Source organism: Bos javanicus, chromosome 11, assembly GCF_032452875.1.
Source record: "Bos javanicus breed banteng chromosome 11, ARS-OSU_banteng_1.0, whole genome shotgun sequence".
Lineage (NCBI taxonomy): Eukaryota > Metazoa > Chordata > Mammalia > Artiodactyla > Bovidae > Bos > Bos javanicus.
The window spans coordinates 36,520,643-36,545,490 of record NC_083878.1 but is presented as its reverse complement, the minus strand read 5'-3'; the positions used below and the strand labels follow the sequence as shown (position 1 = coordinate 36,545,490).

Below are 24,848 nucleotides of genomic sequence, written 5' to 3'. Positions count from 1 at the left end.
GGGACTAGTTTTTAAGAAGCAAGGAAACAAATCAGAGAAAAGAGGTACAAACTAGTGGTCTTTGGAACATAGCTGTCAAGACACCTCCTGGACACTGAGCAAAAGATATTTGTAAATAATTGGTTTGGCCCATGTGGAGAATGAAAGGAGTTGAAGAAAGGTAATCTTGAAGTTTGCTTTTTCTTCCTTGTCCTCTTGGACTTTTCCTGAGAGGCAGTGACGTCTAGGCAAAAGAGGTTTATCTGTACCTGGCTTTGCTACTGTTGCCATCTTGGTCTTGCTTAACCCTTCTTAGCTTTAGAGTCCTCTTCTGGAGAGTGGGAGTGTAGACTAGAAATGGTTTTTCAAACCTAAACTTAGCAGCAGACTGTTTCATAAAAGCAAAATATTAAACACAAATTTCTTTCTTTTTTTTTTTTTTAAACACAAATTTCGATCATTTCTTTTGTGTTTCTTATTTTTAAGTAGAATTTTTATTTTAGCAGAATATGTGAATTTGGAGTATTATAGAACAAATTTAGATGCTTTGTTTCAGTGGAAATGTTACAATTTTCTGCAGTTTTATAATGAAATGATTGTATTACACTGAGAATCATTTCATTTGCTAATTAAACTGTAGTTCCCATGGTTAATTATTATTAAGAATATTATGTAGCCTTACTAGATAGGAATTGGATTAAACTGAATCATCTATTTAATTAGATTATATAACCACTGGGAACTTGTTTAGTCAAGATAAACATTATCAAATATATTAACCTCCTCTCTGGAAAGTAATTCATGACCACAGGAACACCCAAATCACATCATCTCTCTGTTGGAGAAGAAAGAAGAAAATGCTAAACACTAAATCTCAGTTGTCCATTAATATGATGTACTTAACAGAATATCTAATATTTGAGTATTGAAATTGTGAAGTACACAATAAAGATAAGCTTTTTATTTGTAAAAGAATCTTGAAATCTTGGCAAATTGCCATATTCGTCAGTGAGAACCAGTTAGAGAAAGTGATAGAAATAGAAAAAAGTTTGTCTTTGTTATTAAATGGCCACACTCAAAACAGGACCCTAAATTTTGTAGTGAGAAAGTTGATTGTTCATAGGGAAAAACAAAATAAATGAATTAATTGATTTTGGAGACAAGAATTTTTCTGCTAAAGTTGTATGATGAGTTATCTTTCACGTTTTTGTTTTGTTTTAAATTAACATACTATTCTTTAGAGCAGATTTAGGTTCAGAGCAAAATTGAGCAGAAAGTGCAGAGTTCTCATTTACCCCCTGTCCCTACATAGGCATACGTTTGATTTTTCATAGCAATGTCAAACATCGATTTTTAAAAATATTTGAGGCCCTTCCCATTTTCCAGGGATTTTTCTTTTAACATGTCTTGTCAGTTTTCTTTTCTCTAGCTAACTGGCTGCTTCTGCCAGAGTCTCATTTGTCATTGACAGGTTCTTTTTTTTTTTTTTTTGAGTTTTAAAGATAGAGTGAAACATTCCATTTTATTAGATTACATGTATATTGAACTTAGCATGTTAAGATTTAAAAAAACTATCACCAGTAGAGATTAAATAGCTTGCTAAAGTCACATTTTGCCAAGTGGCAAATCCCATTAAATTTTTTTTAATTAATTAATTTTAATTGGAGGCTAATTACTTCACAATATTGTGGTGGTTTTTCTAATACATTGACACGAATCAGCCACGGGTGTACATGTGTCCCCCATCCCTCCCAACCCTCTGGGTTGTCGCAGTGCACCGACTTTGAGTGCCCTGTTTCATGCATCAAACTTGGACTGCTGATCTATTTCATATATGGTAATATACAAGTTGCAATGCTGTTCTCTCAAATCATCCCACCCTTGCCTTCTCCCAGAGTCCAAAAGTTTGTTCTTTATATCTGTGTCTCTTTTGCTGTCTTGCGTATACAGTCGTTGTTACCATCTTTCTAAATTCCATATTATATGTGTTAATATACTGTATCGGTGTTTTTCTTTCTGACTTACTTCACTCTGTATTATAGGCTCCAGTTTCATCCACCTCATTAGAACTGATTCAAATGCGTTCTTTTTAGTAGCTGAGTAATATTCCACTGTGTATATGTACCACAACTTTCTTACCACTTGTCTGCCAGTGGACATCTAGGTTGCTTCCATGTCCTAGCTATTGTAAACAGTGCTGCGATGAACACTGGAGTACTTGTGTCTGTTTCAGTTTTGGCTTCCTCCGTGTGTATGCCCAGCAGTGGGATTGCTGGGTCATATGGCAGTTCTATTTACAGTTTTTTAAGGAATCTCCACACTGTTCTCCATAGTGGCTGTACTAGTTTGCATTCCCACCAACAGTATAAGAGGGTTCCTTTTTCTCCACACCCTTTCCAGTATTTATTGTTTGTAGACTTTTTAATATAGCAGCCATTCTGGCCAGGGTGGGACGGTACCTTATTGTGGTTTTGATTTGCATTTCTCTGATGAAGAGTGATGTTGAGCATCTTTTCATGTTTTTGTTAGCCATCTATGTGTCTTCTTTGGAGAAATGTCTGTTTAGTTCTTTGGCCCATTTTTTGATTGGGTCGTTTATTTTTCTGGTATTGAGGTGCATGAGCTGTTTGTATATTTTTGAGATTAATTCTTTGTCAGTTGCTTCAATTGCTATTTTTTCTCCCACTCTGAAGGCTGTCTTTTCACCTTGCTTATAGTTTCCTTCATTGTACAAAAGCTTTTAAGTTTAATTAGGTCCCATTTGTTTATTTTTGTTTTTATTTCCATAGAGGGTCATAGAAGATCTTGCTATGATTTATGTCAGAGAGTGTTTTGCCTATGTTTTTCTCTAGGAGTTTTATAGTTTCTAGTCTTACATTTAGATCTTTAATCCATTTTGAGTTTATTTTTGTGTATAGTGTTAGAAAGTGTTCTAGTTTCATTCTTTTACAAGTGGTTGGCCAGTTTTCCCAGCACCACTTGTTAAAGAGATTGCCATTTCTCCATTGTATATTTTTGGCTCCTTTGTCATTGACAGATTCTGATGTGAATAGTTGTCTGACTTTTTTCTTTAAGTATTTTTTATTATGGAAAAATGCTAAACATACACAAGAGAGGAAAGAATAGTATAATGAACCTAGGTGTACCCATCACCCATGTTCAGCAGTTATCAACTCAGGGCCAATCATGTTCCTCCTACCACCACACCCTTAGACCTTTTTTTTTTTTTTTTGAAGCATATTCTTCATTCATAAATATTTCTGGTATATATATATCTTTAAGGGAGAAGGAATGAAACAAAAAATCAATACCAATGGCATTTTCAAACTTTAAAAAAAGTAACAATTTACGTTGATCAGCCTCATGAAGTTGATTTGACTTTTTTGTAGAATTTGTGATTTTACTCTTGAGTTTCCATTTCATTTGCATGGTTTTGTTTAAGGTTTACTGTAAACAGACCTTGTGGACAGAGAGAAAAGAAATGTTCATTCATGAATGTTTTCATATTGTAACATCCTTCTTTCCCCCTCAACTTTAAAGACATAGAATCAGTCCTGGGGTAACAAGGTCTGCCTTGAATTATCTCTTTTTTGCTTTTGGCTGTACTGTGAGGTTCATACATTAATACACAGCCTGATGCAAAGTAGTAGAGGCAGGAGTCTGAGCAAATTATTTTGTGAGTGCCTTGTATGGGATGGGCACTGTTTTTGACAATGGGATTATATTAGTGAAAGAATTTTGCCCTCCAGGGAAGTTCCAGAGTGTTCTTTTTCTTTTAGTGCACATTTTTGTTCATTTAGAACAGAGCAAGCAAGGTATAACTCCATCAAAAAATTGGAGGGTGAAGAAAATATGAATGCTAAGCTCATTACTTAAAAATTCACACTCTTGACAAGTATGTTTTTCATGCCCTACATTGAGACACTGAAAAAGGCAGTTAGAAAAAAATTGGTAGAACAGTACCATTTGTTTTCTTTTGAGATCTGAATTTATTACTTAAAAACAATTTCTTCAAGTGCTCTTGATGAAGTGTTTATTAAATGAAATTGTCTTGAAGTAAATGGTCTTAATTGAAGTGAAAGAGGCAAATTCCTAATGTTTTTTAAGGGGCAATTACTAGTGAATAAGTGCACGACTTCTAAACCTGTTGTTGTCATTGTAGAACCTAGAGGTTCTCTTTCTGCTGTTAAATGCTACTCATTTCTAGTGAACCTCCCTCCCCAATTTTAAATATAAAATTCAAATCTGTGTTTCCCTCTAACCTTTGTAGGAAATTTAGACCTAAGTCTCATGTGTACCATGTGAAAAGCAAGCTGAGAACATGATAATGAGAGCGACATCTAGCAAACAACCACCAAAACCCTCTGCATTCATTGAGACTGGCCTCTGAGTGTTAAAAGCAGCACATCCTGTAAATATTCCCATTTGGAATCCTAAAGTTGGCTACTTCCATATTCGGCCTAGGCATTTCTTCCCTTTTAGTGTACTCTCTTGTGATTCCTTATTCATGCTTTTACGTTCTTTGTGTACCTACCTTCCCTCTACTGTGAGCTCTTTTGGGCTCAGAGTCTTTGATATTGACCTCTCCTTCATCGCACTGCCAATGGCACCCACTCCAGTACTCTTGCCTGGAAAATCCCATGGACAGAGGAGCCTGGTAGGCTGCAGTCCATAGGGTCGCTAGGAGTCAGACATGACTGAGCGACTTCACTTTCTCTTTTCACTTTCATGCATTGGAGAAGGAAATGGCAGCCCACTCCAGTGTTCTTGCCTAGAGAATCCCAGGGACGGGGAGCCTGATGGGCTGCCGTCTATGGGGTCGCACAGAGTCAGACACACTGAAGCGACTTAGCAGCAGCAGCAGCAGCATTGCACCCCCGGCATATTGGATAGCATATATACATTCATAGGTACTCAGTAATGTTAGAATTAACAGTTTTGTTGTCAACTAAAACATTATGCAGTTTGTAATGAATTATTACTTTGACAGTCAAAATGGAGAAAAATGAATTTGGGGTCAGATCTGTTTTAATATTGACTTCCCTGGTGGCTCAGACGGTAAAGCGTCTGTCTACACTGCGGGAGATCTGGGTTCGATCCCTGGGTCGGGAAGATTCCCTGGAGAAGGAAAACGGCAACCCACTCCAGTACTCTTGCCTAGAAAATCCCATGGACGGAGGAGCTTGGCTACTGTCCATGGGGTCGCAAAGAGTCGGACACAACTGAGCAACTTCACTTCACTTCTATTTTAATATTGGATTCAAAAGAAAGTGTATATTTAACCAAAGAAGTGGAGGGAAGGAGCCATCTTGGTTGAGGAAGAGAATGGTGTAACCTAAAGGGAGAGGGAGTGTAAAGGGAATGGGTTTTAACAGTTATTTAGAGAAGAGAGCAGATTGTATCGGTTGCATCAGGGACTTTGAAATCCTCATTTAAAAATAAAGCTATCATTATTGTTAAATATTTAGTGTTTAAAAATTTAGAGTATTGTTACTACAATTTTTTGATAGATGAACCATAAAATTTTGTAATGGTCATTACCTTTTTATGCTAATTTGGCTTTAAAAATAATAATAATACTTAGATCCTAAATTTTAGAGTTAAGAAAATGTAATAAAAGCCTTTTCCCTTTCTAAGAAAAAACCTTAACACCATTGCAGCTGTGAAATGGATGTGAAAATAGTATTTTAGTGCAAGTAAGTTGGAAATTGCTTAAGAATTATTAAAAATGCTTTATAATCTTGTAATGGTAGGCAGCTTAAATAGAATGTTAGTAATCTTTGGGTTGTTAAGTGTGGGTGTTTCATTTCATTTTCTGACAATTCTCTTTTTTCCTTTCTACTTAATTTTTTTAGTTGAAGTATAGTTGATTTTCGATGTATGTTACAGGTATACAAGATGATTCACAATTTTTAAAGACTGTACTCCATTTATGAAGCGAGAATCACTCAGTCGTGTCCGACTCTTTGCGATCCCTTGGACTATACAGTCCATGGAATTCTCCAGGTCAGAATACTGGAGTGGATAGCCTTTCCCTTTTCCAAGGGATCTTCCCAACCCAGGGATCGAACCCAGGTCTCCCACATTGCAGGTGGATTCTTTACCAGCTTAGCCACAAAGGAATCCATTTATAAATCCATTTATAAAAAGAATCCATTTATCCTGTAAAATATTGGTTATATTCCTTGTACTGTACAGTATGTCCTTGTAGCTTATTTTATACATAATAGTTTGTACTTCTTAATTCTCTCCTCCTATATTGCCCCTCCCTCTTACCTTTCCCCACTGGTAACCACTAGTTCTCTGTATGACATTTTCCTTTTTTAAGCCAGGGATGAAGGAAGTTTTTATAGCAAGAAATTTTATGAATGTTCATGAGTGCTTGTATTTTGGACACATTCCTGAAGAGTTTAGTTGGCATAGCTTGTGTTCTAAGGGAAGGTAGGTTATTTCCAGAGATCCTGGTTAATAAAATGTTCTCAGAGTTCTGTCAACATATACAAAACAGAGGTCCCTGTTTGGTGTATAGCAGGAGAAAAGTTGTGATTTAACAATCTAGGAATGATTTTACAAGTGTGATTTTTAAAATAAACTCAAAGTTTAACAGACAGATATCCTAAGACCTTTTCACTGTGTTTTTTTGTGTGTGTGTGTGCGTGAAATTCTCATCATATTTCATCCAAAGGTTCATTTTTAAGTGTTTTAACCCAAATTTGGGGTTATGACCAAAGACCTGGGAATTCAGTTTAGTAGGTCTCAACCACTTTGGGTGTGATTTGGTTTGGTTTGTTGAACTAGACTAAAATTATTAGAGTGACTTTAGAAGTAATAAAGGTGAATGATCATGACCTTTGTTTCAATTATACATATGTTTTTGTGTATGCTACATTCTATATTTATTACTGTGGATTGTGGCCAAAAAATTTTGAAAGCTACTCATTTTTCAAGTTTCTTTCAATACTTTAGCTATATAATCCACACCTACTTATTGAGCTATCAAGATACAAAAGATGAAAATAAAAAGTCTCAACAATTTAAAAATATCAGTTCGAGCATGCATGCTCAGTCCTGTCCAACTCTATGTGACCGTGTGGACTGTAGCCTGCCAGGCTTCTCCAGGGATTCTCCAACCAAGACTACTGGAGTGGATTGCTATGTCCCCCTCCAGGGAATTTTCCTGACCCAACGATTGAACCCAGGTCTCCCACATTGCAGGCAGATTCTTTACCGCTGAGGCACCAAGGAAGCCCCCAAAATATCAGTAACCCAAGGGATTTTACAAGAGAGCATTCCCTATTACCACTGAAGTGGGTAGCCATTCCCTTATCAGGGGATCTTCCTGACCTAGGAATTAAACCCAGGTCTCCTGCATTGCTTCCCTGATTGCTCAGTTGGTAAAGAATCCGCACGCAATACGGGAGACCTGGGTTCGATCTCTGGGTTGGGAAGATCCCCTGGAGAAGGGAAAGGCTACCCACTCCAGTATTCTGGCCTGGAGAATTCCATAGACAGTCCATGGGGTTGCAGAGTTGAACACGACTGAGCGACTTTCACTTTCCCTCCTTCATTGCAGGCAGATTCTTTGCCAACTGAGCCACAGGGAAGCTCCACAGATTGTTAAATGAGTGATACAGATACTACCTACCATCTGTTGAGGGCTCAGTATGTGCCAGCAGTATGCTAAAGGCTTTATATTTGTTATTTCATTTGATTTTCACAATTAACTGTAGGTACATTTATTATCTCAGCTTCCCTGGTATTTCAAATGGTAAAGCGTCTGCCTGCAGTGTGGGAGACCTGGGTTCGATCCCCGGGTCAGGAAGATCCCCTGGAGAAGGAAATGGCAACCCACTCCAGTACTCTTGCCTAGAAAATTCCCTGGATGGAGGAGCCTGGTAGACTACAGTCCATGGGATTGCAAAGAGTTGGACACAACTGAGCAACTTCACTGACTGACATTTATTATCTCAGTTTTACCTTTGAAGAAATGAATCTTAAGTTATGTAACAGCCAATTTGCTTGCTGACCACAGGGCTTTTGCTCTTAACCATATGTCCAGAGTAAGGAAAGCTGCCTGGGCTGTATCACCTGGGAAAACTGCAGCTGAGCCTTGAGATAGGATTTGATTAGGTAAGGAGGAATTTGGAGGAAGATGTTTAATGTGTGGGAACAGAGGTGGAGCAAATTGAGCACACGTGTTAGTCTGTACTCAGACCATCATATTGAAATAATCAGTTGTCTGTCCCTCTGTCTAGGCTGCATGCTGTAGGGCCATTTGTTATTTTTTTTTGTTTCCATTGCCTGTTGCCATGTCTGGCTCTTAAATGATAGTACAACATTTCAAGAAATGAATGCCGCTCTTCTGTGCTTCAAGAGAGAAGCAACTGGGAGAAAAATAGAGGCATCATTAGGTGTTAATAGTGAATGACTTTACTAGAGATTGTTGTGTAAATTTTAGTAAGTGGTAGAGGACATAACTCTGACATATAATATGCTGAAGCTCCAGTGTGTTATTCAGCCTGTGGTAGGTGGGGGTAAAGAGGAGAGTAAACCTCGGGTCTCTTTGTTCCTTTAGTGCCTTCCATCACAGGTATTATGCTACACTTGATGACAGACCTGGCTTTCAGGGTTTTGGAAACCTGCTCTCAGTGTGTTAAACCAGTTTGTTTAACTTGGTCAGATATTCATTGTCAGTTTGAAGGTTTTTTGGTTTTTTGTTTTAAAAATAGAACTAGCTGTGGAGGAGCTACAATACTTAAGTCATTGTATTTCTCAAGGTGTACTTGTACAGTTGGTTGCAAAAAAGTTTCTCAGTGTTCACCTTGTTTCATCTCTGTTAAGAGCTGAGAGTGAAATATTAGTGATACAGAGGTCCCTGCCACCACATTTTATAGGCATTGAACAGTGGTTTGAGCTTCCGTTGAGTAAAAAAAAAAAATAAGTAGTAAACAATATCTGTATTATCATTACATTTGTGTTTTTGAAAAGTATATACATATGTACATTTGTATATAAATAAAGTCTGGAAGGATATTATCTAGGCTATTAACAGTCATAGGCAACAATTTTCAAATTTGTATGCTTGTTGTACTATTTGAATCATTTAAATAAGTATATATTGCTTTCCTGATAAAATAATAACTCCCCTCCTCCCCAGTAATATTTTCCTCTCAGTTCTCAAGGATGCAACTTATAGTTGGTTAAAAAAATAAAGGGAAGAAAATGTATAGGTTTATTGTCCCATCCACAGATTTCCAGCATGGTTCAGTATAGATGTTGAAGGAACATTGTCTTATAATCTATAACTTAACTCATTATTTATTCTCTGGGTTGTCCCCCCCCTTTTTTAAGGTATTAATTTTTTATATTTTTTAAAGGCAAATTATCTTAAGAATATACGTTTAGCCTCACAAGTAGTTAGAGAAATATAAATTGAAACATTGTATTAGTGTTATATTTTTAATGATTTAAGTGGATTTTAAAAAGCATAAATTATGCTCCCATCAGTCTGCTTAGGTGCTGCTACTGCTGCTAAGTCGCTTCAGTCGTGTCCGACTCCGTGCAACACCACAGACGGCAGCCCACCAGGCTAGGCCGTCCTTGGGAGTCTCCAGGCAAGAACACTGGAGTGGGTTGCCGTTTCCTTCTCCAATACATGAAAGTGAAAAGTGAAAGTGAAGTCACTCAGTCGTGTCCGACTCCTAGCGACCCCATGGACTGCAGCCCACCAGGCTCCTCCGTCCATGGGATTTTCCAGGCGAGAGTACTGGAGTGGGGTGCCATTGGTGCAGTGGTTCTCAAACATAGTGAGACATCTGGGAAACTTACAAGAAAACAGCTGGTACCTGGAGCCCCATTCTAGCATAGTTAAATCAAAGACTGTCTCTCATGCCTGTTAATCAATTATCTATCCCCATAGCCTTGTGAGGAAACTCAGGTTTCATACACATGCACTGAAGGTTAAATGACTTGCCCATGGGACTGACATAGAGCAGTTTGCATTCTTAGCAAGCTTGTAAAACCATTTTGTTCATGCTTGCTTGGCTATTGTGTTGAAATACATAACTGTCCTCTCTATCCAGAGTTGATTATAATGTTGGGAGTTGCAAAGCAACTTAACATGGAAACGTAAGACATCCTCCCCTGTAGATAGCATCTTTGTTGCCTTCGTCCCAAGCAGCAGTCACTTGGAATTAAAATCCTTATTTGGTTGTTTGTGATAATCTATTCCTTTTCTTGATCCTCAGTTTGACTTTTTTGAAGGGGAAATAGAACAAGTAATGTTCTTTTGGCTGTGTCTTCTTTTTTTTTTTTAATTTATTTTTAATCACTTTACAATGTTGTATTGTTTTCTCTTGTACAACAATATGAATCAACCATAAGTATATATTTAACCCCTCCCTCTCGAGCCTCCCTCCCACCCCACCAGCTGTGTCTTCTTGTCACAGAAGGTTGCTTTTCTTGCTACCTAGAGCTGTCTTTTGTGCCTCCTGCCACCTCTTTCCCCAACTGCTCAGATTATACTGAACTTTAGTTCCCTATTCAGAGTCATGACAGCTCTCTAATCTTTCAAGATTGGGTTCAGTAATCACTTACATATAATGAAACTTTTGGTTAAAAAAAATCACAAAATTCTAATGATAAACTGCATTTATGCCCCTCCTTCAGTATATTACTTAGTTTTCTGGTAAATGTCTCCTTACATCTGATTTTGAGTTTGACCTAAAGGAACAATTTGGGTCATACTGTACATGTCATTTGTTCTAGAAATGCTTTTTGAATAAACACATAATTGAGCGAAAAGAGGAGAGGTGGGTTTATGAGGAAACCTTTCATTTTATCTGTTCATTTACTGTTTCTAGCAGTGAGAAGCTATGTCTACATTTTTAACATAATGTATTTCAGGACTTAGTCATGGAATGAAGTCAAAGTAATTCTCCTTTAGATTTATCTGATAATTTTACCTTTTAAAATTTTTTCTATTTTGTGGCACCTTCGGAACAGCGGTTCCCTGGTGCTCAGACGGTAAAGAACCCACCTTCAGTGCAGGAAACCTGGGTTCGATCCCTGGGTTGGGAAGATCCCCTGGAGAAGGGAACAGCTACCCACTTCAGTATTCTGGCCTGGAGAATTCCGTGGACAGAGGAATCTGGCAGGCTGCAGTCCATAGGGTTACAAAGAGTTGGACATGACTGAGCGACTTGTATTTAGGAACAGAAGAGAAAGACTGGAGCTGATATGGTGTAGAGATAGTATATATATTTATTTTTTTGGTAGAGGGAGGAGTTGAAGTTACTGTGTGAAATAAATTAATTTTGGAGTTGGTCAAGGATTTCATTGATCATCTCAGTTTTCCTGGCTATAAAATACTTGTCGTTTAGCCCTAGCTGTCAGGTATTAAAACACATTTTAAAAAATTCCTGTTGTCTACAATTTTTTTTTTTTTTGCATTTGTGGGTGTCTCTTTAAAAAGTTTTTCTTGGAGTATAGTCGATTTACACTGTTGTGTTACTTTCAGTTGTACAGCAAAGTAAGTTGTACATATATTCACTCTTTTTTAGATTCTTTTCCCATATAGGCCATTATAGAGTATTGAGTAGAATTCCCTGTTATGCCTCACTTTTTATTCAAATATTTTACATTTTAGTAGTTTTTATTATGTTAAGATTAACTCTTGCACTTTTCTTTAGAGATATTTCTAATTAATCATTTGTTGGTATTATGAATGGAGCAGTATTCAGCTATTGTTCTTTTTTATTTGGGAGCCATACAGGAAGCCTGCTGACTTTTACAAAAACTGTTCTGCAAATTTTCTTATGTAGTCTAAAAGCGGTTTTTTAGTTGATTGTTTCAGGGCTCCCTGGTGGCTCAGATGATAAAGAATCCCCTTGCCATGCAGGAGATGCAGATTCGATCCCTGGATTGGGAAGATCCCCTGGAGAAAGGGAATGGCAACCCACCCCTATATTCTTGCCTGGAGAATTCCATGGACAGAGGAGCCTGGCAGGCTATAGTCCATGGAGTCCCAGAGAGCTGGACACGACTGAGCGACTAATACTTTCAGATATTTTAGGTATAATTATAGCATTGAAGTCATACTATTCTGCCTTTCCTGAAACAATTATCATTATTTTTGTTTCCTAGTTTACTTTTTAATCTAGATTCAGAATAATGCTGATTGATAACAGTAAGAATAGTCATTATTGACTGAATATGATTTTAAAGGAAGTACCTCATGGAGGAGTCTACCTTAAGTCTGAAAGGGATTATTTAATTGACTCATATGCATGCCTTTAAATGATTTGGTTTCTTTTTGTTACATTTGGTTAATATTTTCTAATTTACATTTTATTGTAATCAGACACAGGCCAATGTAATATCCACATGTTAGAATTAAGTAAGGTTTTGTTTGTAGTGTATTTTACAACCAGTGTTTATAGGTGTTCCACAAAAAGATCGAAAAAAAGGCATAGTTTCTGTAAGTTTACAATTTTTATTTGTGTCTTTTAAAGTCAGCTTTATTAATTATATAATTCTAATTACATTTCCACTTCTGCTTTAGTGGAAGTCAGATTGAAGTGGTAAAGACACACTAATTGATTTTGTTGCTGTTCTTCAGCACATAAAGTTTAATTTTCTGTTTCAGGACTGTATAATAGTTGATATTGTATAATTGTATCAGGAGATGAGTAACCTCCGACGTTCTCTTTTTGTGATGTTAGTGGCCATCCTGCATCTGTTATAGATTGCAAAATGGTGATACCTTTTATTCTTTATGAACTTAATTTGAACATCTTTTGCAGTTAATTATTGTGATTTATGGGGCTTCCCTGGTGGCTCAGATGATAAAGCGTCCGCCTGCAATGCGGGAGGTCCCGGGTTCAATCCCTGGGTTGGGAAGATCCCCTGGAGAAGGAAATGGCAACCCACTCCAGTATTCTTGCTTGGAGAATCCCATGGACAGAGGACCCTGATAGGCTACAGTCCATGGGGTCGCAAAGAGTCAGACACGACTGAGCAACTTCACTTCATTTATTGTGATTTATGGTCTCACTTTTGGCTGATGAGAACAACTTGACTCCTATGCTCTTATTTATTTAAAAAATTGCTTTGGCTACTGTGCTGCTTGAAAAATCTTACTTCCCCCGCCAGGAATTGAACTTGGACCACAGCAGTGAAAGCGCTGAATCCTAACCACTGGACCTCCAAGGAATCTCTCCTGTGCCCTTTTAAGTAGGAGTTGAGTAGTCTTTGATAAAGGGTCTTTTAATTAAGATAATAGTAGAAATGCAGAAATATTAATTACCTAGTTATAAGCATTGTACAGCAGAAGTTGATATGAAATATTTTTACATGTTAATTTTAATTATAATAGATAATGCCTGTTTCCTTTAAAACAGTTTGTATAAACAGAGGTATACAGAAGAACATGAGTCAGTATGATCATCAAGAAGTTTTATTTTTAGTGTTTGTTTTATTTTTTAATCCTAATGCATGAATGTTTCTTTTTGTTTAGTTACATATTGTGAATGTTTTGTATCATGATATTTTATATGATGTTGCATTTGACGTCTATAAAATTCTTTGAAAACAATTTTAAATGACTGCACTGTAGTCTAAAGGCACAAACCACAAATTTAACAAATTTATTTAACAAATGAATTTAACAAATCATTCCTTTATCAGACTTTTAGGTTTTTTCCCAAGAAATACTTATTATTGCAAATGTGCATTGAAAAGATTTTTGGTATTTTGACTTTGATATTCTGAATTTTTATTTAGGGCATATTGCTGGATGTGATTTTTTTTTTTAAATCATCCACAAATGCTTTTAAGTACTTTTCAATGACAGTATTTAAATTCTGGCTTTTAAAATTTCAAGTTAAAGTTTCATTTTTTGTCTTTTAAGTAGGACTACCCAAAGTAAAGCACTTACTTAAGATTAAATTTCTTTGCCAAATGTCTTATATGTTTTATAATAACACAGTCTTAATGTTGCTTTAAAATGATGTTAATTTTACTTTTATTTGTGGATATATTTAGAACCTTAGAAACCAAGTGATTACCTTGAAGAAAAATAATTGATGAATGACAAAGCCTGTATTGAAAACCAATTATTTTTAGCCTCTAGTTAAGCTCTAATTCTTAGTTCATGTCAATAGTACTGTATAATCTTATACTTTTTACTTAAATTTTCTAGAAATATATAGTAAACTTATCTTTAGGATGTATAGTAGAAAACTGTGACAGCATTGCACATTTGATTATATAATGACTGTTCCTGGTATGCTGCTGTCTTTACTTGAGATTAAAACATAAAGCGTTTTACTAATAACACTATAAGGTTGTGAGGAGGAAGCAGTTGAAAAGTGCTTCTGTATTTTACTGTGTTTTCCTCCTGTGGGAGGATGGAACCTAATGACTTGTCACCTATATATTCTGGATAGTTTAAGAAAATATCCTATTTGAAAATTCAGTCATGACTGTTATTAAGGTTTTGAAGTATTTTGATAGAAATTTTTAGTCCTAAAATTTAATGTGCAAATTAATTGGGAAAAGGGAATGGACTGTCTCTAAATACAATCTAAAGTAGAATTTTTGAATAAATATAAGGAAAAAACAACTAGAGTAGTTTTAAGTGAAGACTCTCAGTCTCCACTCTGAATAGTTTTTTAAATTTCCTTTTTCAAGAAAGAAAAAAGAAGCAACTTTATTGCATTTACCACTCCCGGTATTTTTGATGGACTAGTTTTGATGGGCTTCTCTGGTGGCTCAGATGGTAAAAAATCTGCCTGCAATGCAGGAGACTTGGGTTCTGTCCCTGGATTGGGAGGATTCCCTGGAGAAAGGGAATGGCAACTCACTCCAGTATTCTTGCCTGGAGAATCCCATGGACAGAGGAGCCTGGCAGGGTACAGTCCATGGGGTTGCAAAGACACAACTGAGTGATTAACACATACAGTTTTAAGATAGAGCCCAGGAATGTGTGTCTTAAACAGTCTAATGTCTAGTGAACATTTATGAGGTGATGTCAAGTTTTTCCAGAGTGGCTATAAAAAGTGGTTTTGTCCTGTTCTCACCAAAACTGGGTATTGTGGGCTTTTTAATTTCAGCCAGTACGGTGGTGTGAAGTGGTACCCTATTGTAGTTTTAATTTGCATTTACTGATGAGTGATGATGTTGAGTGTCTTTTCATGTGCTCATCAAGTCATCTGGATGTTGGCTTTCCAGAAGTGCCTACCTGAGTCTTTTGCCCATTTTTTTTTTTTAAATTTGTTTGTGCTATTTCTTATTGACTTGTAGGAGTTCTAATGCAGTTTGAGTGAGTGCTTTATCAGATAGGTATGTGTTCCAAATATCTGATTCCAAGTATCTTCGAAATGTCTTTCACTTTTCATGGTATTTAATTGTGAATAGAAGTTCCTGATTTTAATGAAGACCAGTTAACTTTCTTCTTTTAGTACTTCTGTGCTTTTCAGAAGTAGCATTCTTGGGCTGTGTTTTGATAAATTCTGAGACAGGAATTACTTTCTGGTTGGGAAGAACTATTTGCTGTTAACAGGGGAAATAAGTTTGTGAGTAATCCCCCTAAAGTTTTTGGTTTTGTTAGCAGTCCTAGCTCCTCTGAGGATTCCCCTGTTGGTCTCCTCATAGTATTGAATTTTGGAGTTTATGAATTTTATGTCCTTCATTTTTACACAATTTATATACTGCAGCAAAAGTGATGTGCTTGTAGGTAAATTATTTCAAAGGCTTAGAGCAGTGTTTCTCCAGTTTTTCCACAGAAATGTCTTAGCCACAGGGGAGAGTAAGTGCCTAACCACAAGGGCACTTGGAGCCCTGACAAGGCCTGAGGTAGCCACTGGGAACAAGAGATGTTTCTTTGCAAAATTCTGTTTTATCTTTAAGATATATACTGTTTCTTATGGATATGGTTTGTTTTCGTTTGAAAGTAGCATTTAGATGATTCTAGCTTTTACTCCTCAATTTAGAGTGAAATTGAGAGAGACTTCAGGAGTTTGTACCAGGCTTTTTCAGCAGTTTGAAGTACCTCTGGCAGCCCTGGGCTTAGGGTCTTTGTGTATTGTCTTCATTAGCCCAGTTACTTTCCCTGGCCTAGGTGCTTAAGAAACATTCACTGAAAGGTAAAACATCTCCGGTCTCATTGCTGCTCACCCTATACTGGTTAGATGTCTAGTACTAAGGTGAAATCATGGGATTATACCTTGGATGGACAGACAAGAGCTGAATAAATATACAGCTGCCTGAGAAAATAAAGAGTGCTTTTACTGAACCAAGAATTTTGAGGATTTTCTAGAAAAAGAAAAACAATTATTCTCACTTTAGAAATTAAACGTGAGTTTAGTTTGATCATAGTTAATGGGAAGTGCTAAAAATCATATAAGGAATATTAATGCTTTTTTCTTGATTTGTGTATTTGTCTGTAGAATGGTCTTCCTCAAAGGATTTTATGATTTTAGGCATCCAGTAATTTGTTCTAAGTTTAAGTTTGGTTTCTAAGTAGTTAATCCTTAACTATGCCATGGTCATTCTTGCTTTTGGGGACACTTTTTCCTTGTTTGCTTATGGTTGACACTTTTGATTACATTGAGTCTCTAAAGTTAAAAAAAAGAATGAAAACGTACAATTTTGAGATTAAAAACTGTACTTTTTGTAGCAATTTAATTTTATTATAGTTATGAGTCTAGAAACAAATAGTACAAGTTAGATAACTTGCTGTATTGTTTTAGATTCTTAGTAAGCCTGCTTCAAAGATTCTTGTGGTTAAAACAGTAAACTTTTATGTCTATACTCTTTTCTTCTGTTTTATTGTGCTTTGATGTGGTGTTTTAAATTAGTTTCAGTAAGTCCTTAAATAGGTTGTTATCTTGAATGAGCATTGTTTAATAAGGGAAAGGTCCAGAGGAATTCTTTTCAGGTTATTGTGACAAAAAGCCAGTTAAGACCATACAACAATAAAGCATCAGTGTTATAATTGGTCATTAGAATTTTTTTCCCCCGAACTTTAAACTTTTTATTTTGTATTGGGGTATAGCCAATCAACAGTGTTGTGGTTGTTTCAGGTGGACAGCAGAGGGACTCAGCCATGCATGTACACATACCCATTCTCCCCCAGACTCCACTCCCATCCAGGCTGGCACGTAACAGTGAGGACAGTGCCATGTGCTTATACAGCAGGTCCTTTGATTATCCATTTTGAATATAGCAGTGTGTTCATGACCTTCCCAAAGGCCCTGACTGTCCCTCCCCGCAACCATAAGTTCATTTTTTTAATTTGTGAGTCTCTTCCTGTTTGTAAGTAAGTTCATTTGTATCAGTTTTTTAAAAAAATCCCAGATATAAGAGATGTCATACGTGATTTCCCCTGTATTTGACTTACTTCACTCAGTGTGACACTCTCTAGGTCCACCATGTTGCTGCAGTAGCATTACTTCATCCTTTTTAATGGCTGAGGAATATTCCATTGTATATATGTGCCACACTTCTTTATCCATTCCTCTGTTGATGAACATTTAAGTTGCTTCCATGTCTTGGCTATTGTAAACAGTGCTGCAATGAACATTGGAGTGTGTGTATCTTTTCAGATCATGTTTTTCTCTGGATACATGCCCAGGAATGGGATTGCAGGTCATTAAAGGTTGATGAGAATTCAGTTATCATTAGAGGTTTCTTGTCAATAAAATACTTATTTGGTAATCTCTCAATTAAAATCCAGAGTAAATCTTTCCTGCACAATGATGAATGGATACAAAATAACATCAAAGACATTTGAAATTAAAGTGTAGCAATACATATTGTTTTTAATTGTGGCAAGCTCTTAAATTTACCCTCTTAACAATTTTTAAGTGTACTATGTTGGAGAAGGCAATGGCACCCCACTCCAGTACTCTTGCCTGGAAAATCCCCTGGATGGAGGAGCCTGGTAGGCTGCAGTCCATGGGGTCGCTAAGAGTCGGACATGACTGAGGGACTTCACTTTCTCTTTTCACTTTCATGCATTGGAGAAGGAAATGGCAACCCATTCCAGTATTCTTGCCTGGAGAATCCCAGGGATGGGGGAGCCTGGTGGGTTCCCGTCTATGGGGTCACAGAGTTGGACACGACTGAAGTGACTTAGCAGCAGCAGCAGCATGTGGTATTGTTAAGTGTGTACATTGTTATGCCACAGATCTCTAGGACTTTTTCATCTTGTATGACTGAAACCCTGTTATCTCCCTGTCTCTGCCTTTCCAGCCCCTGGCAACCATCATTCTGTTTCTGTGAGTTTGATTACTTTAGATATTACATATAAGTGGTAATCATCCAGTATTTGACTTTTTTTGATGTCTTATTTCACTTAGCATAATGTCCTCAAGGTCCATCTATGTTTTAGCATGTGATGGCCTTCTTCTTAAAGGCTGAATAATATTCCTACACATATATATGTGTGTGTGTATGTGTGTGTACATACACACACATACACACACACCCATATTTTCTTTATCCATCTGTTGATGGACATTTACCTTACTTCTGCACCTTGGGCATGTGACTAATGCCCCAGTGAACAAAAATGTGTCACCATGTATCTATTTTTAAAGTCTGTATCAATTTTTCTTTTCCAGATATATTCGACTTTATGGGAGAAAATTTAGCAAAGAAGATCATGTTCTTTTTATCAAGTTATTATATGAGCTGGTATCAATTCCAAAACTGGAAATCAGCATGATGCAGGGATTTGCCCGTCTCTTGATCAACTTGTTAAAGTAAGTCCATTTGTTGTAATTTCTGGTAAGATTTTTTTCTTTCTTCAAGATTTAAGGGAATGAGGAAAGCCAAGTGTTCTTTGGTAAGACCAAGTCCCAGGTTACCATTTTGGAGAAAGACTGTAGAAGACTTTATCATAAGTTTAAACTACATGTGTTAATTAACCTTTTAACTAAAATTCTTTTTCCTCCATGAAGCCTTCTCTTCTCTAGCACACACACTGAACTATATGTTGTCTGATTGTTTCATTTATACTAATTAGCTTCCCTTATGTAAGTTGTAAGTTCCTTACGAAGACAGGGATCATTTATTCTTTTCTTATCCTGGACACCAAGCACAATTCCAGAAACTGGGAGTACTCCATAGATAGTACGGGAAAGTATGAAATTCATCTACAGTAATGGTGGCACAAATTGTAATGCCTCTTTTTTCAAGTATTAATTTATTTTAATTGGAGGCTAATTACTTTACAGTATTGTAGTGGTTTTTGCCATACATTGACATGAATCAGTCATGGGTGTCTATGTCCCTATAGGGTTCAGGTCCCCTATCCTGAACCCCGCTCTCGCGTCCCTCCCCATCCCACCCCTCAGGGTTGTCCCAGTGTACCGACTTTGAGTGCCCTGTTTCATGCATCAAACTTGGACTGGTGATCTATTTCACATACGATAATATACATTTCAATGCTGTTATCTCAAATCATCCCACCCTTGCCTTCTGCCACAGAGTCCAAAAGTCTGTTCTTTGTATCTCTTTTGCTGTCTCACATATAGTGTCATTGTTACCATCTTTCTAAATTCCTTATATATGCATTAATATACTGTATTGGTATTTTTCTTTCTGACTTACTTCACTCTGTATAATAGGCTCCAGTTTCATCCACCTCATTAGAGCTGATTCAAATGCATTCTTTTTAGTAGCTGAGTAATAGTCCACTGTGTATATGTACCACAGCTTTCTTATCCATTCATCTGCTGATGGACATCTAGGTTGCTTCCATGTCCTAGCTATGGTAAACAATGCTGCAATGAACATTGGGGTACCCATGTCTCTTTCATTTCTGGTTTTCTCAGTGTGTATGCCCAGCAGTGGGATTTCTGGGTCATAGGGCAGGTCTATTTCCAGTTTTGTAAGGAATCTCCACACTGTTCTCCATAATGGCTGTGTAATGCCTCTTTTTATGTGGTGCCCTTTGAGGTTTGAGCAGCAGCAAAAGTCCTGTGCGTTGTTCTTCCTACTGACACGTTTTACCAGTGAATGGCTGAGGATGGGGGAAAGCAAAACCCACTGTGATGACAGCAGCATTTAACAACTGCCTGCCCTGTATAGTGTGTAATGTGCACACTCTTTCTTTAATTAGGAAAAAGGAACTTCTTTCAAGAGATGATTTGGAGTTACCTTGGCGACCACTTTATGACATGGTGGAAAGAATATTATATTCCAAGACAGAACACCTGGGATTAAATTGGTTTCCTAAGTAAGTATTTCCATTTAAAGTACTTTTGGGAGAGCACTTTTGGGGCTTGATACTAGTTGAGAAATGTTGGATTACTTGAGATAAGCAAGCAAATATACATTTTAATGTGCTCATTTCTATGTAACTTGACTCCTAAAACCATTTATTGCCCTCTTGAAATTAAAAGACGCTCCTTGGAAGAAGAGCTATGACAAACCTAGACAGCATATTAAAAAGCAGAGACATTACTTTGCCAACAAAGGTCCATCTAGTCAAAGCAGTGGTTTTTCCAGTAGTCATGTATGGACTGCTGGATAATTGGACTATAAAGAAAGCTGAGTGCCGAAGAATTGATGCTTTTGAACTGTGGTGTTGGAGAAGAGTCATGAGAGTCCCTTGGACTGCAAGGAGATCCAACCAGTCCATCTTAAAGGAAATCAGTCCTGAATATTCATTGGAAGGTCTGATGCTGAAGCTGAAACTCCAATACTTTGGCCACCTCATGTGAAGAACTGATTCATTGGAGAAGACTCTGATGCTGGGAAAGATTGAAGGCAGGAGGAGAAAGGAACGGCAGGATGAAATGGTTGGGTGGCATCACTGATTCAATGGACTTGAGTTTGAATAAGCTCTGGGAGTTGGTGATAGACAGGGAGGCCTGGTGTGCTGCAGTCCATGGGATTGCAAAGAGTTGGATACGACTGAGCCACTGAACTGAACTGAACTTATATCTGAAACTGCAGTTAAGAATTTCCCACCACTGTATTTCTTAACAACTAAAGTTCATCAGCATACCTGCCAAAGAAAACGAGAGATTTTTGTTTGAAATCTAGTATTTTGTCACTAAAAGTAATGCACATTTGGCATTCTTCATAGTATATCCACATGTGTTTTAATTCTTCAGCTAAAATGAATGCTTCAGAGAGGAGCTTTGCCTATTCTAGGGGGACCCACATCCCAGAGCACAAACACTTATAGTTAAAGAAGCATCAGTTTCAGAGCACGGTCAAATGTACTCCTTGGTTTATATAATTTCCTAGTAATGTTTAGACATTCCAAGATTATAAATCTCTGGGTGTTTATGGCTTCTTGTGCATACATCTTGACTCTTCCAGATCTCTCATTTTGGTACGTTTTATATTTTATTCAGAACCTTTACAGAGCACAGTGTGATGATCTGTCCTGTTTTGAATAATAGTGATTTCAGACTTGACTGCACAGTGTCATTTATCCCTGTTAACAATTTGTCTGGTTGTGATCTACCCCTTAAATTTCTTAATCTTTGCATGTTTTACTTGAATTTGTAATTGAGGTTTATTTTTAGGAAATCTTTTCTTCAACTTTTAATAGCTATTTCCTTTTATTATCTAGAGTAGTTTGTTTTATATATATATGTACTCATTTCCTGAAGAACATCATTTTATATGCCTGTATTTTTCCTTTCTCTCTTTTATAAATTAAATCTTTAAACATTTACTTCTTTCTTTTTTCTCTCAGTCCTAGACATGTTTACATGCCTACCCAGGTCAGTGCATTTAATTATTAGGCTTCACTTAAGTCAGCAGTCTTAAGTGAATTTATTTGGAAAATGACGGCAAATGGCAGACTCTAAAAGATATTCATGTCATAGGTAAATAGTGAAATGATTTAATGAAAAGAGTAAATAAATATAGGTAATTGTGAACTTAGGCCCTAACTCTTTTTGGACAGTGGTCACAAATATAATGGTCAGAAGGCATTTATATCCTGAAGACTCCATGTGTTAAAACAAAGAAACCCATTTCAGTGATAAAAATGGCAAAACCTGTCATAAAACTAAATGGTAAAATGTCCAAATGTGTTTTTACTAATATTTATTATGAAAACTCAAAATTTAACATGAAGGATTACTTTTGAGTTTTATTTCTGCTGGAAGGAGCGTGGCACAGACTGGATTGACTAGACCTTAAAATACGAGCCCATTGAACTTTTGATTAGAATCACCATTTCATAGATTTCAGAAACCTTTAAACTGTGTTCAAATCAGTTATCTTTCTGAAATTTTCCTGGCTAATTTTTTGACTACCTCTGAAAGTGTTTGATAAATTATGTGGGAGAGAAAGCAATTCCTTCAGTAATTTCTCCTTTTTCAGTAGTTCTTTTACTTGCTTCTTTATAACCAAGTGTCATACCTCCTGTCCTGACAGGTGTAACATTCCAGAGGCAGCCACTGTCCTGACAGGTGTAACTTTCCAGAGACAGCCACTTTTTTTTTTTTTTTAAGTATTATATGGTTATTCATGAATACCTGTGGCTTTCCTCTCCAGCAATGCCACTGTTTTCCTGGAAATTTTGTTAAAGCTTATAACTGTTAGTGTTAGGTATTGTTTGTAGTTCTTCCCATTCATCTTGGTACTAATTACCAAGTTATTTCCTTAACTTCACATTATCCCTTTTGTTATGGAAACCTTCCTTAAAAGTTTCACCTTAACTGTTCTTGGTATTTTGAGGAGACATTGAGTCTTTGCCAAAATCTTTTGCTTTAAAGCCATGACTCTTGACTCAAATAGACTCAGCAACTCCTGTTGTATTCTATAGATAACTATTCCAAAGTGAAATTCATAAGTAACACGACCTTTCTACACTCAAAAATAAATATAAATTATGTTTTAACCAAAAAAGAAATAATGGGAAAAGAAATAAAGGGAAAGATATCCCAATTGAATGCAGAGTTCCAGAGACTAGGAAGGAGAAATAAGAAGGCCTTCTTAAATGAACAGTGCAGAGAAATAAAGGAAAACAATAGAATGGGAAAGACTAGAGATATCTTCAAGAAACTTGGAGATATCAAGGGAACATTTCATACAAGGAAGGGCATGGTAAAGGAAAGAAAAGGTAAGGACCTAACAGAAACAGAAGAGATGAAGAAGAGGTGGCAAGAATACACAGAAGAACTATACAAAAAAGGTCAAAGACCCTAATAACCACCATGGTATGGTCAGTCACCTAGAGCCGAACATCCTGGAGTATAAAGTCAAGTGGACCTTAGAAAGCATCACTATGAACAATGCTAGTGAAGGTGATGGAATTCCAGTTGAGCCATTTAAAATCCTAAAAGATGATCCTGTTAAGGTGCTACACTCATTATGTCAGTAAATTTGGAAAACTTTTCAGTGTCCATAGGACTGGAAAAGGTCATTTTTCATTCCAAAGAAGGGCAGTGCCAAAAAATTGTCAAGCTACTGTACAGTTAGGCTCATTTCACATACTAGCAGAGTTATGCTCAAAATCCTTCAAGTTAGGCTTTATCAGTATGTGAGCAAAGAACTTTCAGATGTATAAGCTGGATTTAGAAAAGGCAGAGGAACTAGAGATCAAATTGCCAACATCTGTTGGATCATCGAAAAAGTGAGAGTTCCAGAAAAACATCTACTTCTGCTTCATTGACTATGCTAAATAAAGCCTTTGTGTGGATCACAACAAACTGGAAAATTCTTAAAGAGATGTGAATACCAGACCACCTTACCTGCTTCCTGTGAAACCTGTATGCAGGTCAAGAAACAGCAGATAGAACTGGACATGGAATACTGACTGGTTCAAAATTGAGAGAAGAGTATGAAAAGGCTGTATATTGTCAACCTGCTTATTTAACTTATGTGCAGAATACATTGTGCCAAATGCCAGGCTGGATGAAGAACAAGCTGGAATCAAGATTGCTGGGAGAAATACCAGTAACCTCAGATATGCAGATGATACCACTCTAATGGCAGAAAGTGAAGAGCTAAAGAGCCTCTTGATGAAGGTGAAAGAGTAGAGTGAAAATGCTGGCTTGAATCTCAACATTCGAAAAATGAAGATCATGTCATCTGACCCCATCACTTCATGGCAAATAGAAGGGGAAAAAGTGGAGGCAATGACAGACTTTATTTTCTTGGACTCCAAAATCACTGCAGATGGTGACTGCAGCCGTGAAATTAAAAGACGTGCTCCTTGGAAAGAAAGCTATGACAAACCTAGACAGCGTATTAAAAAGCAGAAACATTACTTTGCCGAAAAAGGTACATCTAGTAAAAGGTATGATTTTTCCAGTAGTTATGTACAGATGTGAGAGTTGGACCATAAAGAAGGCTGAGTGTCAAAAATTGGTGCTTTTGAATTGTAGTGCTGGAGAAGACTCTTGAGAATCCCTTGAACAGCAAAGATCAAACCAGTCAATTCTAAAGGAAATCTGTCCTGAATATTCTTTGGAAGGTCTGATGCTGAAGCTGAAGCTCCAATACTTTGGCTACCTGATGCAAAGAGCTGACTCATTGGAAGAGACCCTGATGGTGGGAAAGCAAAAGAAGAGGGTGGCAGAGAATGAGATAGTTAAATAACATCACCGACTCAATGGACATGAATTTGAGCAAACTCTGGGAGATAGTGGAGGACAGAGGAGCCAATGTGCTACAGTCCATGGATTGCAAAGAGTCAAACACAGCTTAATAACTGAACCACAACCAAGTTTACTTGAAGCAATCTGTACGTCAAACATGTATGCACTATTACACTGTAAAATAGTATGGTATTCAGATTTTACATCTATTTATAATGAGTAAGTTTGAATTTATAAGTAAAAAAGGTCAAAACATTCTGTATCAGAAGTACAAGAAGAGACACAACTGAA

At 36.9% G+C, this 24,848-nt stretch overlaps 1 protein-coding gene across 2 annotated transcripts in view; it reads left to right on the top strand.

Moving 5' to 3' along the window:
* PSME4 (proteasome activator subunit 4) overlaps positions 1 to 24,848 on the top strand; it is a 100,299-nt gene that overhangs the window by 2,970 nt on the left and 72,481 nt on the right. For both annotated transcript variants that reach the window (XM_061432348.1, XM_061432346.1), the window contains exons 2-3: positions 18,606 to 18,746; positions 20,108 to 20,224. In XM_061432348.1, the coding sequence (XP_061288332.1) occupies positions 18,606 to 18,746; positions 20,108 to 20,224 (258 nt within the window). The remainder of the gene's footprint in view (positions 1 to 18,605; positions 18,747 to 20,107; positions 20,225 to 24,848) is intronic.